General features: G+C 42.7%; 1 protein-coding gene across 1 annotated transcript in view; it reads right to left on the bottom strand.

Moving 5' to 3' along the window:
- Window positions 1-2,548: 2,548 nt before the first annotated feature.
- Window positions 2,549-18,490, bottom strand: part of VARS2 (valyl-tRNA synthetase 2, mitochondrial) — a 41,730-nt gene continuing 25,788 nt past the window's right edge. Inside the window, exons 21-31 of the mRNA XM_058167722.1 lie at window positions 17,238-17,308; window positions 14,415-14,540; window positions 12,553-12,657; window positions 10,146-10,214; window positions 9,982-10,060; window positions 9,507-9,634; window positions 6,721-6,966; window positions 6,460-6,571; window positions 5,001-5,182; window positions 3,306-3,440; window positions 2,549-3,148 (exon numbers count right to left, since the gene is read on the bottom strand). Of these exons, the coding sequence (XP_058023705.1) occupies window positions 3,077-3,148; window positions 3,306-3,440; window positions 5,001-5,182; window positions 6,460-6,571; window positions 6,721-6,966; window positions 9,507-9,634; window positions 9,982-10,060; window positions 10,146-10,214; window positions 12,553-12,657; window positions 14,415-14,540; window positions 17,238-17,308 (1,325 nt within the window). The 3' untranslated portion in view covers window positions 2,549-3,076. The remainder of the gene's footprint in view (window positions 3,149-3,305; window positions 3,441-5,000; window positions 5,183-6,459; window positions 6,572-6,720; window positions 6,967-9,506; window positions 9,635-9,981; window positions 10,061-10,145; window positions 10,215-12,552; window positions 12,658-14,414; window positions 14,541-17,237; window positions 17,309-18,490) is intronic.

Raw genomic sequence — 18,490 nt, 5'->3', positions numbered from 1 at the left:
CCGATTTTTTATAATGTAAAAATGTTCTCTCCAAAAGACATGAATTCTTTTATTATTTTTTTGCTTCAATTAGAAATCCAGTTCAGCCAGTGGCAGGCAAGCAATGCCTAATTAATACCACTGCTAATTAAGATATTAGTCCCCATAGTTTTCAGATTATTTTCTTTTGATTTTTTGAAAAGTGCTATATGGTATGTGGAAACAAGCTGCTTTATCATTAATATGTGTAATGACCAACTTAGGTAACAATTAGCTGATAATTTTTATCACAAATTGCCAGGCTTAAATGCAGACAATTTTTCAGGCAGCTTTTAAAACAATTTCACATAATGATGCGCAAAATACAAGAGAACATGGACTTAAAATCAAGGAGGGAGGAATTAGAAATGAATCCAATTGAAGTTTATTGGATTTCCTGTTTCCATCCAATGTGATTTGAGGGAAAAGAACCATTACCTGCTAACTTTTTAGATCTGTAAAAATTATATTTTATTTCCTTCAAGCTATTCTGTTTAGATAGAAACAAATTATACACCCAATGTGGGCAGCTGCAAAGAATGTAATGAAAGACAGCAAGTTGGTCATCACTAGAGACAATTTATTCTGGAATTTCAGAGAAGTATCACTCTAGTCTAGATGAAACATCGAGGTAATGAACTACATGAGATGGCAGAAGGTTGTCTGATTTTGATGCAGTAGGGAATCTGAGGAAAAAGAGGATAGTATCTAAGGAAGTATAATAATGTAGGGGGTGTAGGGGGGTTGGGGACCCACCCATTCACCCATTCATAAAGGTGATTAATAAGTAAATAAGTAAACAATGCTTGTTTCTTGGGTTGTCAGAAGCAGTCCTGGTGAGACGATTTCCACAATCCTACATTTTCACTTGAGCCAAACAGATTTCCATCTTTTAAGCATCTGGATTGCAGGCAATTTCTGTTTGCACTGAAATGAAGCATGATTGAACGACAAGGAGTAATTCACCTTAAATGACCCCCGTGAATCAATATCAATCCCATGAGTTGCGTTGGAAGTGTGTGTGTGTGTGTGTGTAGCTTTTATGGAATAAGGTATGGATTTGTTATCACAGAAATAAAACTCTTGCAAACTGAGGCAAGAGGTTGTAAAAAAATGCTTTTAAAAGCTTCTGATGATCAGGCAACTCAGCTGGGATTGCCAGAGGAGCCTTTTAAAAGCATTTTTTCTACAACCTCTTCAGCCGAATGCTTTTAAAGAGTTTAAACTAGGATCCCAGCTGAGGCACGCAATCATCAGAAGCTTTTTTTTTTTTACTTTTAAAAGCATTTTTTCAGCCAAAGAAAAAATGCTTTTACAAGTAAAAAAAAACCCCAAAACTCTGATGATTGCACAACTCAGCGTGGGGTGGGGGGCAGGGATTTTTGCTACCAGTTCTCTGAACCACCCACCGCCATCACTACCATATCGGGCAATCCGGTCCGAACCGGGAGCATTTCACCCCTGCATCTATGCTATTGTTTGATAAAATTCAAGATAATCCTTGGGTTATGTTCATTCATTCAACGATCATTCAAGGTTACACCAGTGCTGAAAGAAAGGAAGTTTGAAGTTTGATAAGACTTTTGATAAGTGGTTTTGGGTAATGAAGAAAAAAGTTTGCAAGGCACTGATGTAGTGAGTCAGGCATCCTTAAAAATCAGCAGCAGCTTTCTTGACTATGGCTTTTGATGAAGTCGTTCATTACCAAGTGATCCTGTACAATGAACCAGGATGGATTTACTTGTATATCGCAAGGCAATTGAGGCCAACAGAAAGTAGGAATGTGTCATCAATATGGCCGGATTTGATTCTATAGTCAATGCATCAGCTCATCATGGACAGGACAAATTGCAAGATGTCAATCTAATGGAAGATTGACATCTTGGTGGAAATAAGCCAGCAATTTAGAAATGGTTCTTTTGACAAGACTCTTTTGCTTCTCTGTTGAGACAACCAGGCCTCCTGCTGGTAAAATTACAAATTTACCAAAGCAGTAATAATAAAGAGTCTGAATTATTGGATCTGGGCTATAATATTCCAGGTGTCCACTAGATGGCAACAAAGACATACAGGAAAAATTACATAGGCCTATAAATTTTGTGAAGCCAGAAATCAAAACTGACTTGAAGGGTCATACATACACATCTAGATTATAAAGTTATAATTATATACTTTACACTATTTTTTTCTTTCATAAAATGAGGTCATGTGACCACGGAACACTGAAAACAGTTGAAAATGTGGCTTGACTTCTGAGTACCTAATGTGGTCATGTGACCGTGAGGGGGCACCAACCACCAGAATTTTAAATCCAGGTCGTAAGCACTCCTCAGGCAGGTCCATCAGAACTTCAAACTGTCACTTAAGTCAAGGACTACCTTATTAGGGCAACTCTCCAACTACAGCTTGGCTTTATGACCAGCTGGCGTGAATTCTGTCCATGGTCCTGAACTCCTTTGCCCTTCAACAAAGGATCTCCATAGACTCAAACTTGGAGAACCAGCCCTTTAATTAAAAAAAAAAAGTATAACAAGTTTTAAAAAGATAAATATTTTATTAGGGTACCAAACAATATTATACTACAAGCCAAGTGAAGCAATCTGAACTGCGTAGTCAAAAGGACCAAAAATATTACCCTTTTGATGATCCCTGCTAATGGAAAGGAAATTATCCTTAGGGGGAAAATACAATGCCCATTTCCTCTTTATTAAAGAATTAGAGCAATAAACCATGACATATTTCAGACATTCATATCCTTGCCCCAACAATTTCTAAGCAAATCATTCATATGGAAGAGAGGTTTCATGGCAGATGCCACCATGATGGGTCTAATATTTTTTTCAGCCGCCATCATTACTGATGCTTCTAAAATTGAGCTGGTGCCAACAAATCCTGAGTAATAACTCTAAAATCAATTCCCACCATAGAAGGTGATGCCTAAACTCTGGTGAACCTTCCAGGATCTGCCCTAAAGCTCAACATCCTCTGCCTTGGAGTTAATTCTGCTATCTGGAACAGGGTAAATCCACTAGGTCTCCTTAGTCAGTTGAGCATCCTGCTATTTGGCCATTTTCTGAAAAGTGGCAAACGCTTGTTCTATGTGCTGCAGCTCTGAACGAAGCAAGGAAATCTGTGGAGAAAAAGAGAGTGTTAAGTAAGTAGGTGGGCCATGCCTTGCCATCCTCATGGCAATGGCTTTCTTTGAGCCCTATATGACATGCTTTCAAAACGTCAACCGGGCCAGTGGAACGAAACCGTCAGAAATCTCAGCATGAAGCTCTTGATACCTTTTGCTCGTGATTCATTTTGGCTTTTAAGGAGTTTTGCTTCTGAAGTTTTTCTGTGAGGTTTGCCAGCTGTTGCTTCAATTTCTGTTGCCGAGATGTCAGTTTGAGGAGTTCTTTGTGAGGATCCACCAAATCCTAGGATGGGGGGGGGATCAGAAAAAAAAACTGTAGTGGAAGATATAACCCAGCTTCTAAACACTCTATTCTCCATCTATGGTCCATCTATCTGTCTGTCTGTCTGTCTGTCTGTCTGTCTATCCATCCATCCATCCATCCATCCTCAAGGTTAACTCAGCCTTCCATCTGTCGTGTCCCACTCCTCCTCTGACGGCCGGGTCGGGGAAGTCCGTATCAAGCGTGCCTCTGCAGCTCTGCCAAAGTCCTATCAGAGTCCTCAGGGCAGGCAGGAATCCAAGATGTGACTTCAGCAATCCAGATTAGACTTTGCCTGACTCAAGAGAATGCCAGAAAGCAGATCCTTTATATAGGTCATGGGGTGTGGCTCCATGACTCAGCACTTATCCAGGCCTGCCCCTCCCTTCCTTTTGGTGACATCGCCTCTCCGTTCTCCGGAAGCGTGGATCTATCCATTGCATCGTTTTGTCTCCAGCTGTTGGTAATCCCAGCTCGTGGCTGGCTTCAGGCGCACATGCTATCGGAGGGAGGTTTGTTTGTTCGGTTTGTCCAGGCATGGTGCCAGGGCTGGGGGCTGGAGGCATGCCAGGACATTCTTCAGCACTATCAGCGTCTGGCAGGAGATAAGAGGGGCCCGGCTGCGGCGGGGGGAGCGAGCGAGGCACAACAGTGGGTTTCACATATTCTTACCACCGGTTCGCCCAGCACACCTTCCACGCATGCGCCCGGCCTTCCATGCATGCGCCGGCCTAAACGTGGCTAAGCAGGACAGCATTAAACCGGGAGGGGGGGGACCCACAGTTGCCGCTACCGGTTCGCCAGCTGAATACCACCTCTGCTCTCTACGATATATATATATATATCTCTCTCCATCCATCCATCCATCCATCCATCCTCAAGGTTAACTCAGCCTTCCATCTGTCGTGTCCCACTCCTCCGCTGACGGCCGGGTCAGGGAAATCCGAATCAGGCTTGCCTCTGCACCTCTGCCCAAAGTCCTAGCAAAGTCCTCAGAGCAGGCAGGAGACCAGAAAGTGACTTCAGCAAGATAAGTTCGACTTTGCCTGACTCAGAGACTGCCAGAAAGCAGATCCTTTATATAGGCCATGGGGTGTGGCTCCATGACTCAGCACTCATTAAGGCCTGCCCCTCCCTTCCTTCTGTTGCCTCCGCCTATCCAGTCTTCTGATGCGAGGGTCACTCCAATCAGCAGCTGTTGGAAGTAAACTTTCCTCAGGCTCACATGCTGTGGAGGAGGGAGGGGTCTACCACAGTTGCCTGGGCATGGAGCCAGGGCTGGGGCCAGGATGCTCCTCCTCTGCAGCCTGCTTGGGCATGGAGCCAGGGCTATATATCTCTCCATCCATCCATCCATCCATCCATCCATCCTGTGAGAGCGGACAAGACACAACACCATCCTTCTATCATCTATCTATGAGGCACTGGCCTATACATGTTCCCTGATGAGAGACCATAAACTTTCCACAGTCCTTTCAATCACCTCCTTTTTTTGACTCCCCATAAATCTTGAAGCTAGTAATATGCTAAATTGTAACCCACCTGCAGATCCATGTAAACGCTAGTATGACCATTGGCTTTCACAGCCAGGCAATTCAGAGGTAGCTCCATTTCCTCAGAATTGGGGAGAAGATTCACAGATCCAGAGAAAGACAATGTCTGTAATGGCTCCTGATATTTCTCATAGGCAGCCCAGGGGGCTGTTTCTGAGCAAGCCAGATACACTGGGAACAAATAGAAAGAAATAACTATAACTGCCACTTTTCAAGTCAAGACCCCAAGAAAAGAAGAAACCAACATACTTTTGATTGGGAACCTTGTTATTACTCTCAGTTGGATATATTTTATAAAGTCTATAAATAAATGTCTAATAAACTTTGCAAGGAGAAACTTTCCTCCTCAAATAAACATAAGTCAACAAACATCTCTTATGTTTAACAAAACCCACAATTATATACTTTTAATTAACAATACTCTAGGGATAAAAATGTTAATCATCATTTGAGCTTCAGCGAATTGTTACCTTTTTGGTGGAAAATCTTGTAAAAAAAATTGCGATTTCTGTGAAGCACTATCAAGAAAAGTGAATAAAACAAAATATGCCTGTATTTGTTCAAATATCTTTGGAATTGAAGTGGCTTTAAAGTATCTCTTGAAAATGCAGAACAGACAGAACGGACCCCATCTGCTGGTGCAGGTGTTACAATCCTTACACCTATGGCTTAATTAATGTTGTCATTTTGGTTTTAGCACTTAGGTTCTAGTTTTAAGGTTCTGCTATTCATTTTCACTATAGTGTACTAAATGCCATATGCACTCCTGGTGATACCCTAGAAATGTTTTAAACTCTGAGGCATTTTATTGCTCTTCCTAGATCCGGGGTCTCCAACCTTGGCCACTTTAAGACTTATGGACTTCAACTCCCAGAATTCCTCAGCCAGCTTTGCTTTGCTGGCTGAGGAACTCTGGAAGTTGAAGTCCACAAGTCTTAAAGTGGCCAAGGTTGGAGACCCCTGTTCTAGATAATATCTACGCTTTCTTTGCTGTGTCAGGGCTCCTTGAATTTTGTTTTTTAGATTCTTTTTATAATGGTTGATTATTCAATTTGCTAAGATGCAACCTAGGTTTGTGGCTTACTTTAGATCAGGGGTCTTTAGATCAGGGGTCTCCAACCTTGGCAACTTTAAGACTTGTGGATTTCAACTCCCAGAATCCCTCAGCCAGCTTTGCTGGCTGAGGGATTCTGGGAGTTGAAGTCCACAAGTCTTAAAGTTGCCAAGGTTGGAGACCCCTGCTTTAGATAGTATTTTACCTGAGTCTACCATCCTCAGGGCTCTCATTTGTTACTTCTGCCCCAGAGCTGTACATGCATTAAGTTGTACACTCTATTTATTATTTATGATTATGTGCTACCCATGAAGTATTACCCGTGTGATACCCTGTTAGAAGGAACCCCATGTATCTACAAGGTTTGATAGAAAATAAGAGAATTCAGACTCACCTGTTGGTCGAGCTTTGGTCAGCTGGTAAGTTGCCCTCATGGAGCGTATCACTTGGATAATTTGCTGCACTAACAAGAAGTTAGCCTCTTCCTCGGGATTACACCAATGTCTCTAGAAGTGGAAGAAAATTGCTCTTGAAAAGATATCTTTTTCGTGCTGTCAAATTCTGGAACTTCACTGTCATTTATTCGAGGAAGAACTAGGTTTACCCCATGTAATGGAGGTCACCAAGGGAGCTTCCATGTGAAAGTTGTACTCACCAGACGTTCAGGGCTTGGATACCTGGCCACACAGATACTAGGAGATGTCTCCAGGTCTGTCTTGGGAAGCCGCTGCCACAGCTCCTCAGTGACAAAAGGCATGAAGGGAGACAGGAGGCGCAGAGCCAGGTCTACACAACTGTACAAAGTCTGCCGAGTAGACAAAAGACGAACTGGATCTCCACTCCTCAGGATGGGCTTAACAGATTCCTTGGAAGAGAGAGGCAACACATTAGTGATGGAGTGTCATGCCCCCCGTCGGAGCCTGAATCTGCGGGGGAAGATATGTTGTGGTCCGTCAGCAGCCTGCGGAACTGGCAACGGAGTCGGACAGCGATGAGGCTGAGATGGGGCCAGGGCTATCAGGGAGTGATGTGCGGACTCTAGAGCCTCCAGAGACTGATAGTAGTGAGGCAGAGGAACAGGAGGAGCCTGTTCCTAATACACACATGAGAAGAGCTTCCAAAAGGCAAGAGTAGCTCAAGCAGAGGACGACTCGGGAGTAGGGCCAAGAGGTGATTGTCCCCTCCCATAAGGCTTAAAACAGACCAGCACCGGTGTTTCAGCTTGCCGGAAAATAACGTTGTAGCTGCGTCCTCTGCTTCATGAATATCTTTGTTTTTGTGACTTCTGGACATTTACCAGGAAGGGCCTTTGGCAGTTTGCCTAATTGGACTAAGGTTTGTGAGATAATTGAAGAATTTGTGTTTGGGAGGCATTTGTTTTACTTTCAGTTGAACAGTGCTGGGAATGAAGTAATTCTCAGCTGTTTGAATAAAGTTTATTTTTCTACGGACTAAGTTTGTTACTACCTACTTGGGCCTGGATCACAATAAAATGAGCTGAAATAGGAGCCGACAGAGATCAACAGAGCGGCTCCGTTGGCTTTAGGAGGAAATTGGGGAAGGGCTTTTCAGGATCAGAAAGGATTGTAGACAGGGAGGAGCAGGAGAGACAGAACTCAGGCGATGAGCAGGGACTAGTCCCTCCTGATCCTAGAGCAAGAAGAGAGAAGGTGGGAACAACACAGACTGAGCAGGCTATGAGGGAGGAGAGTGCCCTGCCCCCCACTCTTTCGTAAGGCACACCTGGAGACTGAGATGTAAGGAGATGCCGGCGGGAGGGGCATTTGTCGGGAACAAGCGTTGAATCTGTGGAGGCTTGTGTGCATTTGCCGAAGTCTGGAGATTATTGTGCTCTGTCTTGTGGGGCTTGCCCAGTTTGCCTACTTTGCTGAACTTCTGGCTCTGGGTTACTCTTTTGCTAACCATGCTAACTGGACTGCTGGCCCTGGCTACTGGTTAGCAAACCTTGCTTACTGGACTACTCGCAGCCAGAGGCTGTTGAAGGGGCATGTGAGAGCTTTGCTCCAGGACTTGTAGTAAATGTGGGGACATTTGGGGGCAACGTTGGAGCAATAAAGGGGAGTTAGATCTGTTCTCTGGCTATGTTGCTTCCATACCAGGCCCAGGGTCATTACATGGAGCTCTAAAACTTGAGGGGCCATGAAAGGTTTAGCACACACACCCCAATGAGCTCTGCAGGAGTTAGATCACAACTCCTAGAATTGGCATCAGCTTAGAGAAGCCCATTTTAACATAAGGCATACCTTCTGGGCGCTGTAATCCAACACATCCAGGTCTTTCAGTAAATACACATAAAAAGAGCCCAACATAGAATAACCTACTTACAGGTAGTGCTCGACATACAACCTTTCATTTAGTGACCGCCTGAAATTACAATGACACTAAAAAAAGTGACTTAGGATCATTTTTCACACTTACAACCATTGCAGCATCCCTATGGCCACGTGATCAAAATTCAGACGCTAAGCAACTGGTTCATATTTATGATGGTTGCAGTGTCCCGGGGTCATGTGATCCCCTTTGGCGACCTTCTGACAAAGTCAATGGGGGAACCAGATTCACTTAACAACCGTGTTACTAACCTAACAACAGCAGCGATTCACTTTACAACTGCGGCAATAAAGGTCATAAAATGGGGCAAAACTCACTTAACCACTGTCCCGCTTAGCAACAGAAATGTTGGGCTCAATTGCGGTTGTAAATGGAGGACTACCTTTACTCCATGTGGGCTTCCAATGAGCAATCTCAGATGAAAAAAAAATCAAATCCCCCATATTCTTGGAGGCCTGGAGCCCATCTTTTACTTTGGATCTTCAGGGCTGCCACATTTAGTACTATAGGAAACTGGGAGGGGGGATGGTATGGAGTGGAGTGATATCTAGCCATAATAACATTCTTTTCTTTGAGAGTCAAGGACATGCTGGCCTGCACCTGGAGTGCTGTGACTGGGAGGCATCTCCAGTTGGGACGGTGCACTGATTGGACCATGTGACTGATGACTTGGGTGAAGGGGAAAACTTTCAGTTTTTAATCAGGTGACAACCACGGGAACTTTCAGTGTCCGTTTTCACCAGTTGTGCCAATATAATGTATCCAATAAATTGTTCTTTGAAGGATCTACCTGCCGCTGAGGATCTATTTTTCAATGGGTGCATTACTTGGAGCACTGACATCCTCAACTTATGACTGGTTGCTCAAAGTTATGACAGACCATCCAAAGGTATTTATGACCTGGTTTTGAAGTTCCAATGGCCATCCCCTTGTCCTACATGGTCATGTGAGTGCATTTTCTGCCGTTTACAGTGCCCTGTGGTCACATGACCGCTATGTCTCAACAGTGTTTTCAACCCACACAATAAAAAACAGTGCCATTTTTTAACATCTTCCCACAATTTTATCACAGTTGTCACACCCAGTTACCTGCTCTGGATCCAGTGGGGCAAACTCTTCTCCCAAAGCTGCAAAAGTGAACTTTAGGGCATTCCACACCTTATTACAGAAATGGGAGGCTTTTTCCATGTCCGCCATGTCTAGATTAATACTGGTGCCTGTTGGAATATAAATTAAGCAGAGTCTAAATTTTCAAGCACACCTATGATAGACAGTTATCATTAATTTATACAACCAGTAGTTGTATTTTATCATGAAGTCAGGACTAACTGGTGCTTATTGATTCCTCCCATAATATCTCTCCTGACACCCCAGATTTCCTAGTTCTTCTGACTTTTCCAAAATCGGTATCATTCTAGCCTTCTTGGTTGGCCAACTATTGAGAGTTTGACCAATGGCCAAGTCAATAATAAATTGTTGGTTTCGTTATTCTTGTTAGGAGTTCTTAAAGGGCCAGCAAGAGTTCAACATCATGAGAGAAGGACTGAATGAATGGATTTCTCACCGTGGGCATCGTAACGGCAGAGAGCAAACCTTAGAGCATCAGAGCCACTTTCAGCAATTCCTTGAGGAAAATTCTGCAGCTGAAAGGGAGCAGAGAGGAGAGCAGTGAGATCACAAGGGCCATGAGAATAGAGAGGGGTGGGGGCAAAAAGGAAAAGGGCTTACCAGGCCTTCTGAACCAATGACAAGCTCTCGTGGACTCACAGTGCTGTCCTTTAGCTTCTGCTGTAGGACCTGAAACAGGAATAAAAACAGCCAATGACTGACAGGAAGCCACCTCCATGCAACCCAAAGCCATTGTTACAGCCTACCCAAAACCTTTCCCCAAAATCATAGCACCCAAATTTTGGCAACATTTTTCTCATGTTTTTCAAGATATAAGCCCCCATCTACATATATAAGCCACCAGGCATTTTAAAGGTACTTTAAGATGAAGCACTCCTTATTCCCTTCTCTAAGAAGTTTCTGAGTCTCCAGGCTATTATCCTACATTCTACATGTTGCAGAAATAAGCCCAGTTGGGAGGATTTTTTAAAACTCAAAGCGAAAACTACAAAGGAAACATTTAAATATCCTCATATCTACCTGACCCATCAGAGCAGGGAGATAGGGAATGCAGCAGGTCCCATCCCTGAGGGAGATACACCTGGTGGGTAAAGTAAAAAAAAAGGCTCTGACGATCAAGCAACTAAGCTGGGATCGTCAGAGCCTTTTTTTTAACCTTTTAAAAGCATTTTTAAAGGTACTTTAAGATGAAGCACTCCTTATTCCCTTCTCTAAGAAGTTTCTGAGTCTCCAGGCTATTATCCTACATTCTACATGTTGCAGAAATAAGCCCAGTTGGGAGGATTTTTTAAAACTCAAAGCGAAAACTACAAAGGAAACATTTAAATATCCTCATATCTACCTGACCCATCAGAGCAGGGAGGTAGGGAATGCTGCAGGTCCCATCCCTGAGGGAGATACACCTGGTGGGTAAAGTAAAAAAAAAGGCTCTGACGATCAGGCAACTAAGCTGGGATCCTCAGAGCCTTTTTTTTAACCTTTTAAAAGCATTTTTAAAGGTACTTTAAGATGAAGCACTCCTTATTCCCTTCTCTAAGAAGTTTCTGAGTCTCCAGGCTATTATCCTACATTCTACATGTTGCAGAAATAAGCCCAGTTGGGAGGATTTTTAAAACTCAAGCGAAAACTACAAAGGAAACATTTAAATATCCTCATATCTACCTGACCCATCAGAGCAGGGAGGTAGGGAATGCTGCAGGTCCCATCCCTGAGGGAGATACACCTGGTGGGTAAAGTAAAAAAAAAGGCTCTGACGATCAGGCAACTAAGCTGGGATCGTCAGAGCCTTTTTTTTAACCTTTTAAAAGCATTTTTTAAAAAGGGATTTTTATTTTATGTAGAATTAGAATAGAATAGAATAGAATTTTTTTTATTGGCCAAGTGTGATTGGACACACAAGGAATTTGTCTTGGTGCAGATGCTCTCAGTGTACCTAAAAGAAAAGATACGTTCATCAAGGTACAACATTTACAACACAAATGATGGTCAATATATCAATATAAATCATAAGGATTGCCAGCAATAAAGTTACAGTCATAATGGCAAGAGTATGGCAAATACATGAATTTATAGTGGTTCAAATGTTAATATCCAGTCCATCCAGCCATTCAAGGACAGGGTGGTCTATGTTGAAAAAATCAGACATTGGGCTGGTGTAAGCGTTTGATGGACATTCGGACACAATGAGATGGTTATTTTGTGGAGGAGCACCACAGTCACACTGAGGGGTAGAGACAAGACCCCACTTAAACAATGAGTCTTGGCAGACAACATGTTGGGTACGGATCCTGTTCAGAGTTGACCAATGCTAGCAAGGAAGGTCAAAACCTGGCACCTTTTGCGTAGGGTCATCTATGTAACTGCCTGTATCTGGGCATTTCAAAGTTGTTAGACAGCTGTTGAGCGAGTGCCAGAGGGGGCTTCTTGGATTTAAGCCTGCCAATTGATAGATGAGGAAGATCAGCGTGCACAGGAAGAAGTGGGTTTCTCATAATTTTGTCATACTCTTTCACTAAGGCTTCCTGCCTTCATAGAGCTGGTGGTGCAATGTGATTCAAGATGGGGAGACAGCAAGTAGGAGTAGATTTTATGCAGCTGCTTTTGATCCTCAATGTATCATTTAGTCTAGCATTGATCTTGCTAGTGTGACAGTTATTAAGCCAAACAGGGGCGCAGTATTCAGCTGTGGAGGAGACCAAATCTAGTGCTGATATTCTGAGAGTAGAGGAAGGGAGGGAGGGAGGAAGAAAGGGAGGGAAGGAGGGTCACCTTAATGAATTCAATGTAAGTCTCAATGGGATTTGACTCTTACAATTTTCAAGGTTATATTTTCAATCAGACCAGCATGAAAGAGACTTTTTCCAAAATCTGTATCATTCTAGCCTCCTTGGTTGGCCAACTACCGAGAGTTTGACCAATGGCCAAGTCAATAATAAATTGTTGGTTTCGTTATTCTTCTGACTTTTTTTACATTTCCTTTAAATCTAAATAAATAAAAGCAAAATACCTGCAAAGAGGCCCCATGAATAACATCCAAAGGGTCAATCACGTTCCCAAGAGATTTGCTCATTTTCCTGCCATGAGCATCATGGATTAGGGAGTGAAGGAACACCTGAAGCAGAGAGAAAGAAGACAGGATGAAGCACAAAACTGTACTAAAAATCTTCACCTTGGTTTCTTTTTTCTCAGACACGGAATTCGTAAAATCCTAGAACTAAGATGTAACCAAGCTTAGTTAGGTAACTTAAGTCCTACCTTCTCCTCAATCCAAGTTCAAGCTTCTCTAATCAACGGCTGTGTGTCTTCTGTATATCAAGGACATCCAAGAGAGAAGCCCATCAGCTTTCTACCTAATTAGTTGCCCTGATGAACAAATACTTTAAGAAAACCCTTCTGACATAAGAGGAAGAACTGTCCTCCTGCAACTTAAGATCACATCCTCGACTCTAGGAGTGTGGGAGTGCTTGAACAGTAGACAGGAACATGACTTCCTCTAAATTATTTGTATAACTATGACTCCTTGTCATCAGCTACATTCTGGATATGTAAAGCCCCAACTAAACTGCCTATCCTGTGGTGGATATATTATGGTTCTTCAACAAAAACTGAGGTAAACGATATGATGTTCCCTATTTTAGGCTATGGTTTTTATAATTCTTCACTTCACTTCACTGACTTTGGCTGTAGCTGGTGGAATGCAATCAAGCTGAATTCTTTATTTCTAATTTACACCATATAACTGGGAAGACAATAAAAGGTCATGATAGCCCCCTAATTATGATCCAGAGTGACAAAGTACAACACAGGTCATTCTTGACAAAGGACCATGATGGAGTCTGCCCACTATGGTCATATGTTCCCATGGTGACAAAACAGGTTGGTCACATGGCCAATCTGATTTTATTATTTTCTTTTAGCAGCCATTAAATGAATGTGGCAGTCGTAAAGCGGATGCTATGGTTTTAATAATTCTTCACTTCACTTCACTGACTTTGGCTGTAGCTGGTGGAATGCAATCAAGCTGAATTCTTTATTTCTAATTTACACCATATAACTGGGAAGACAACAAAAAGTCATGATAGCCCCCTAGTTATGATCCAGAGTGACAAAGTACAACACAGGTCATTCTTGACAAAGGACCATGATGGAGTGTGCCCACTATGGTCATATGTTCCCATGGTCACAAAACAGGTTGGTCACATGGCCAATCTGATTTTATTATTTTTTTAGCAGCCATTAAATGAATGTGGCAGTCATAAAGCAGATGCTATGGTTTTTATGCAAACATTGCTTTCATTAAAAAAAAAACTTGTTTAAAATGGTTTGTTATGTGCACAGTTTTGCTGAAAACCAGGACTGCTGGTTTTTGGCAAAAAGCATCATAAACTGCAGTCATGTAATAATGGGATGCTGCACATGGCTGTAAATGCAACCATGTTGCCAAGTGTTTAAATTTCAGTCATCCAGCCATGTTGCCGAGTGTCTAAAGTTTGGTCACATGATCATGAAGGGAGCCTTCAAACTTCAAACAACTACTATGCGACCAGTGATAGGCCAAGGACTGTCTAAATAACAATCTAAGCTGAATTCAGTGTGACAAATACAATGGATGTCAATCAATGTAACAGCCCAAACCGGAATGATTTCAGGATGACAGAAAAATTAAGCAATGGAATTCAACGGGGAAAATGCAGACGGTGAGGGAGAACACAGTATTAACTAACGAAGAACCTAGCTAAGACTAAGCAAAACTTCTCAGTGTTAATGGATACTTTGGCTCCTATTTCTGTTGGCTATTTCCTACTGTGCCCTCAGGTCCCTGAAACCCAAGAGCTCCAAAAGGCAAGGCACTTGGTTTCCAGCCCTTACCTGAGAGAAAGGCAGTTCTCCAGTTAGTTGTTTTCCCAGCATCACCATCCGGGCGACCCAAAAGAACAGAAGGTCACTCCCAGTTTCCAAAAGATTGTTGGGAAAGAATTGCTGGAGATCTTCCACCTGAGGGAAACAAGAGATGCCTCTGAGATCACCATCACCATTAGGGAACACCTTATTCACAAGGTTCCTATCTATCTTGGGAAATCATCTAGAGCAGGGGTCTCCAACCGTGGCAACTATAAGCCCAGAGGACTGCAACTCCCAGAATTCAGAGGAAGTCTCAGAGGAATTCTGAGACTTGCAGTCCGCCGGGCTTAAAGTTGCCAAGGTTGGAGACCCCTGATCTAGAGAGTGTGTGCTGAAGGTCCCATGTTCACAAGAGGTGAAAAGAGTGAACCCAGGAGCAAGACTTTGGGGTGATTGCCCCGATGTTGTGAAACTTGTTGCTCCCACTGATACAATTGTCCACGAATTGTAAAAATCCAGACTGGAGAAAGAAGACACTTCATTTTTTTAGCACACTCTGAATACATAATCAGGTAATGGATGGGCAGCCGCTGAGTGACATCTTGCTGTTGTTTTTATATTGGGGCTGACTGGATACAAGATACAGGATATTATTTAGGGATTGTGTTTTACATTATTTTACACTGCATATTTTTTCAGAGTTCTTTTGAGTAGGTGGTACAGCTAATCTGTAAAATAAAACACATTTTAGAAACCAAACGGGCATTTTTCTCTTTTTTGTTTATTCATCCCAGGAACCTCTGGTAGGAAAATGATTAATCCACAGAATATACTATACCAGGGGTGTCAAAACTCAAGGTGCTTAGATCTGACTCACGGGGCCTGGAAATAGCAAAGGACTGGCCCTGGTGCCTCTGTCAGCCAAAACGGGGTACAGGCAGCTTCCCCATGCCCCATTTTCGGCCTGGAAGGCCTCCTGCAGCACCCTGCCAGCCAAAACGGGGCACAGGGGGGCTGCGCAGCCCCCCCGTGCCCCATTTTGGCTGGCAGGGTCCTGCAGGAGACATCCGCCCCGTCTGACATCTGTCCCATCCCCTGATCTCCCCTCCCCCCAGCCCATGGAGGACAACTACAATGCTGATCCGGCCCTTGAAGAAATCCAGTTTGACACCCCTGTTCTAAACCATAATATAATTTTTGTATTATTTTAGCATTTTGGGTGGAAAGGGCCACTGTGGTTTTTGCAAGTCAGTGCTGATGCCTTTACATTTTTTTAAAAAAAATAATTTTTATTAAACTTTTGACTTTTAAAAACAAGATAAAAAAATACAACAAAAAACAAAAACACATTAAAAACCTAACATTACATCATATATATTATTTTACAACTTGCTGTATCGACATAGATATATATTCTTTGTTCTTATTCAATCGTTCCTCTACGTGCTTTGTATTTACATTGGTGTCTATTTACAGAACTGTCATTATCCAGTTAACACTATTCAGTAACTTACACTTCCTAGTTTTAACTTAATTAGATTAATATTCCAATTTATTATTTTGATTTCTTTTTTCTAACCAATCATATAATTTGTTCCACACTTTATAGTATTCCGACTCTTCCCTTTCCTTAATTTCCCGCGTCATCTTATCCATTTCTGCACACTGATGCCTTCACATTCTTGATCATCCCAGTCATCTCCAGCTCAGTCATTAAACTACTGTAGCTAAACCAATTTATGGTTTTCCAATGATGGGTGAATCCAGCCTAAATCTCCATGCCCAAACTGTGAAATGGAAAGATCAGCAATTCAACTCTTGGCTTGATTCTGAAGAGAAAAGAGGACAGACTTGGATGTGGGATTTATATGGGCAGGGTCTCTTGGCAGCTCCAGTCTCATCAGATCTGGAGGGGACCAGGTTGTGTCGAAAGCTGCAAAATCCTTGTCAACCAAAGTTTTTAAAAACATGCTTTTTTTTTCTATTGTGACAATTTTCACAAGAAAGCTGTCAAGTACCCAAATGCCACCCTCTTCAAACATTCTGACTCTCTTATCATTTCTGGGAAGGACTTATCAGAAACAGCCGGTAGTAGAACATGTTGCGGCCAAAACAGGCTTATCCTGGATTGTGGATTGCAATTCACACATTGCATCCAGAAATGCCAACAGCCATGGACAATAAGAGAGGAAGTTTGATTTGCACGTATGATTTCCAGTAAGCCTGAACAAGAGTCAGGGATGATGGGTGTTTGGATCCAATATGTAGGAAAGCTGAATGTAGTCTAGTGAGAATAACTTTGGGAGACAGGAGCAAAAGCTACAGCTTGGGCAATGGTCACATAACAGACATCTCAGCCCACATGGCTGATGGACAAAGCTGCTCAGAAGGGACCCTCCTTAATTCTCTGGAAAGCAAAGGCTTGCAAGATTGTTACCATAACCATAGAATAGACTAGAATAGACTAGAATAGAATTTTTTATTGGCCAAGTGTGATTGGACACACAAGGAATTTGTCTTGGTGCATACACTCTCAGTGTACATAAAAGAAAAGAAAAGAATCCTAATCAAGAATCCTAAGGTACAACCTTATAACGGTACCCTATAATGATAGTCATGGGTTACAAATAAGCAATCAGGAAACAATCAATATCAATATAAATTGTAAGGGTACAAGCAACAAAGTTACAGTCATACAGTCATAAGTGGAAGGAAATGGGTGATGGGAATGATGAGAAGATTAATAAATAATAAATAAAGATATTCTTACTACTTATGGCTTTGGTTTCCTGTCCAGATTACCACAAATATGGTCAATGCAAGCCAACAGTTTCTCCAAAGATTACTAACCTTGTGGGGCCAGCCCAAGGCAGCAAAAGGAAAGAGGCTGGAGGAGAACCAAGTATCCAAGACATCAGAATCTAGAGAAGAGATGGAACAAATGGAAATTTTGCCTTTAAAAACACCTCACAGCCCCTTTGATTCTAAAAGACTCAGTGTAGCCAGATGTCTGTGGAAAACATTTCATAGAAATACCGTGTTTACCCGAAAATAAGACCCCGTCTTATATTTTTTTCCCCACCAAAAAAGGCACCAGGGCTTATTTTTTGTGGGGGAGGGGATGTCATCCACTGACTCACCTCACTTGCATGCGTCGCCTCTGGCCTCCTTTTCGCTCTCAGAGGCCTTCAGGAACTTCTTGGGCTTCGGATTGTTGCAGCCAGGCCTCGCACACCTCGGCCCGTTTCATCTGCAGCCAGCAAGGCTTTCCTGAAGGCCTCTGTAGCCGATAACAGAGCTTCATTATTGGCTACAGAGGCCTTCAGGAAAGCCTTGCTGGCCACAGATGAAATGGGCCAAGGTGTGCAAGGCATGGCTGCAACAATCTGAAGGTAAATAGTAAGGCACCTTCACACCCACATCCCCACCCTACCTTAATTTTTACCCGTGCACTCTGGAGTGGCTGGGGTCTTAATTAGGGCTTATTTGGGGGGTAGGGCTTATATTGGACGCATGTGTAAAAATAAAGCTAGGACTTACTTTCTGAGTAGGTTGTATTTTCGGGGAAACACATATATCCATAAGATATATCAATATATCTTCAGGAAGGCAACAGGGGCCGGTTCTGAAAAGTCTCCCATTTCTCTTAAGTGCTCTTTCTAGCTGCCTCCCCCAGTCTTTAAAAGTCTTGGGAGAAAGTCTCATCAGGATTCAACTAAATGTTTTAATGAAAGCAGCTATGAGAGAATATAAATATATAAATAATAGGGGCATGAAAAGTCTAAACCACATCAGCGCCACCAGATTAAACCATCAATGGGAAGAGCAAATCCCTATTGTACTTAAATTATAATCAATATCACTATACCCGTCACATAGCATACCATAAAAGGAAAACCACACAATTAGATACCAGCCAAGGCCAATAAGACAGCATCATATAAACCACGGGTATCAAATTCGATTTTATTGAGGGCTGCATCCGGGTTGCGTTTGACCTCAGGGGTGGGTGGGGGCGTGGCCAGGGTGGGCGCGGCCAGCTCAACTTCACTCCTGTCGTGGCCTCAGCGCTCTGCCAGCGTGAACAGGCTCCAGAGCTCTGT

This window comes from Ahaetulla prasina, chromosome 2 (genome assembly GCF_028640845.1).
Source record: "Ahaetulla prasina isolate Xishuangbanna chromosome 2, ASM2864084v1, whole genome shotgun sequence".
NCBI classification, from domain to species: Eukaryota; Metazoa; Chordata; class Lepidosauria; order Squamata; family Colubridae; genus Ahaetulla; species Ahaetulla prasina.
The sequence above is the reverse complement of the archived record's forward strand: the minus strand, read 5'-3'. Positions and strand labels throughout refer to the sequence as shown.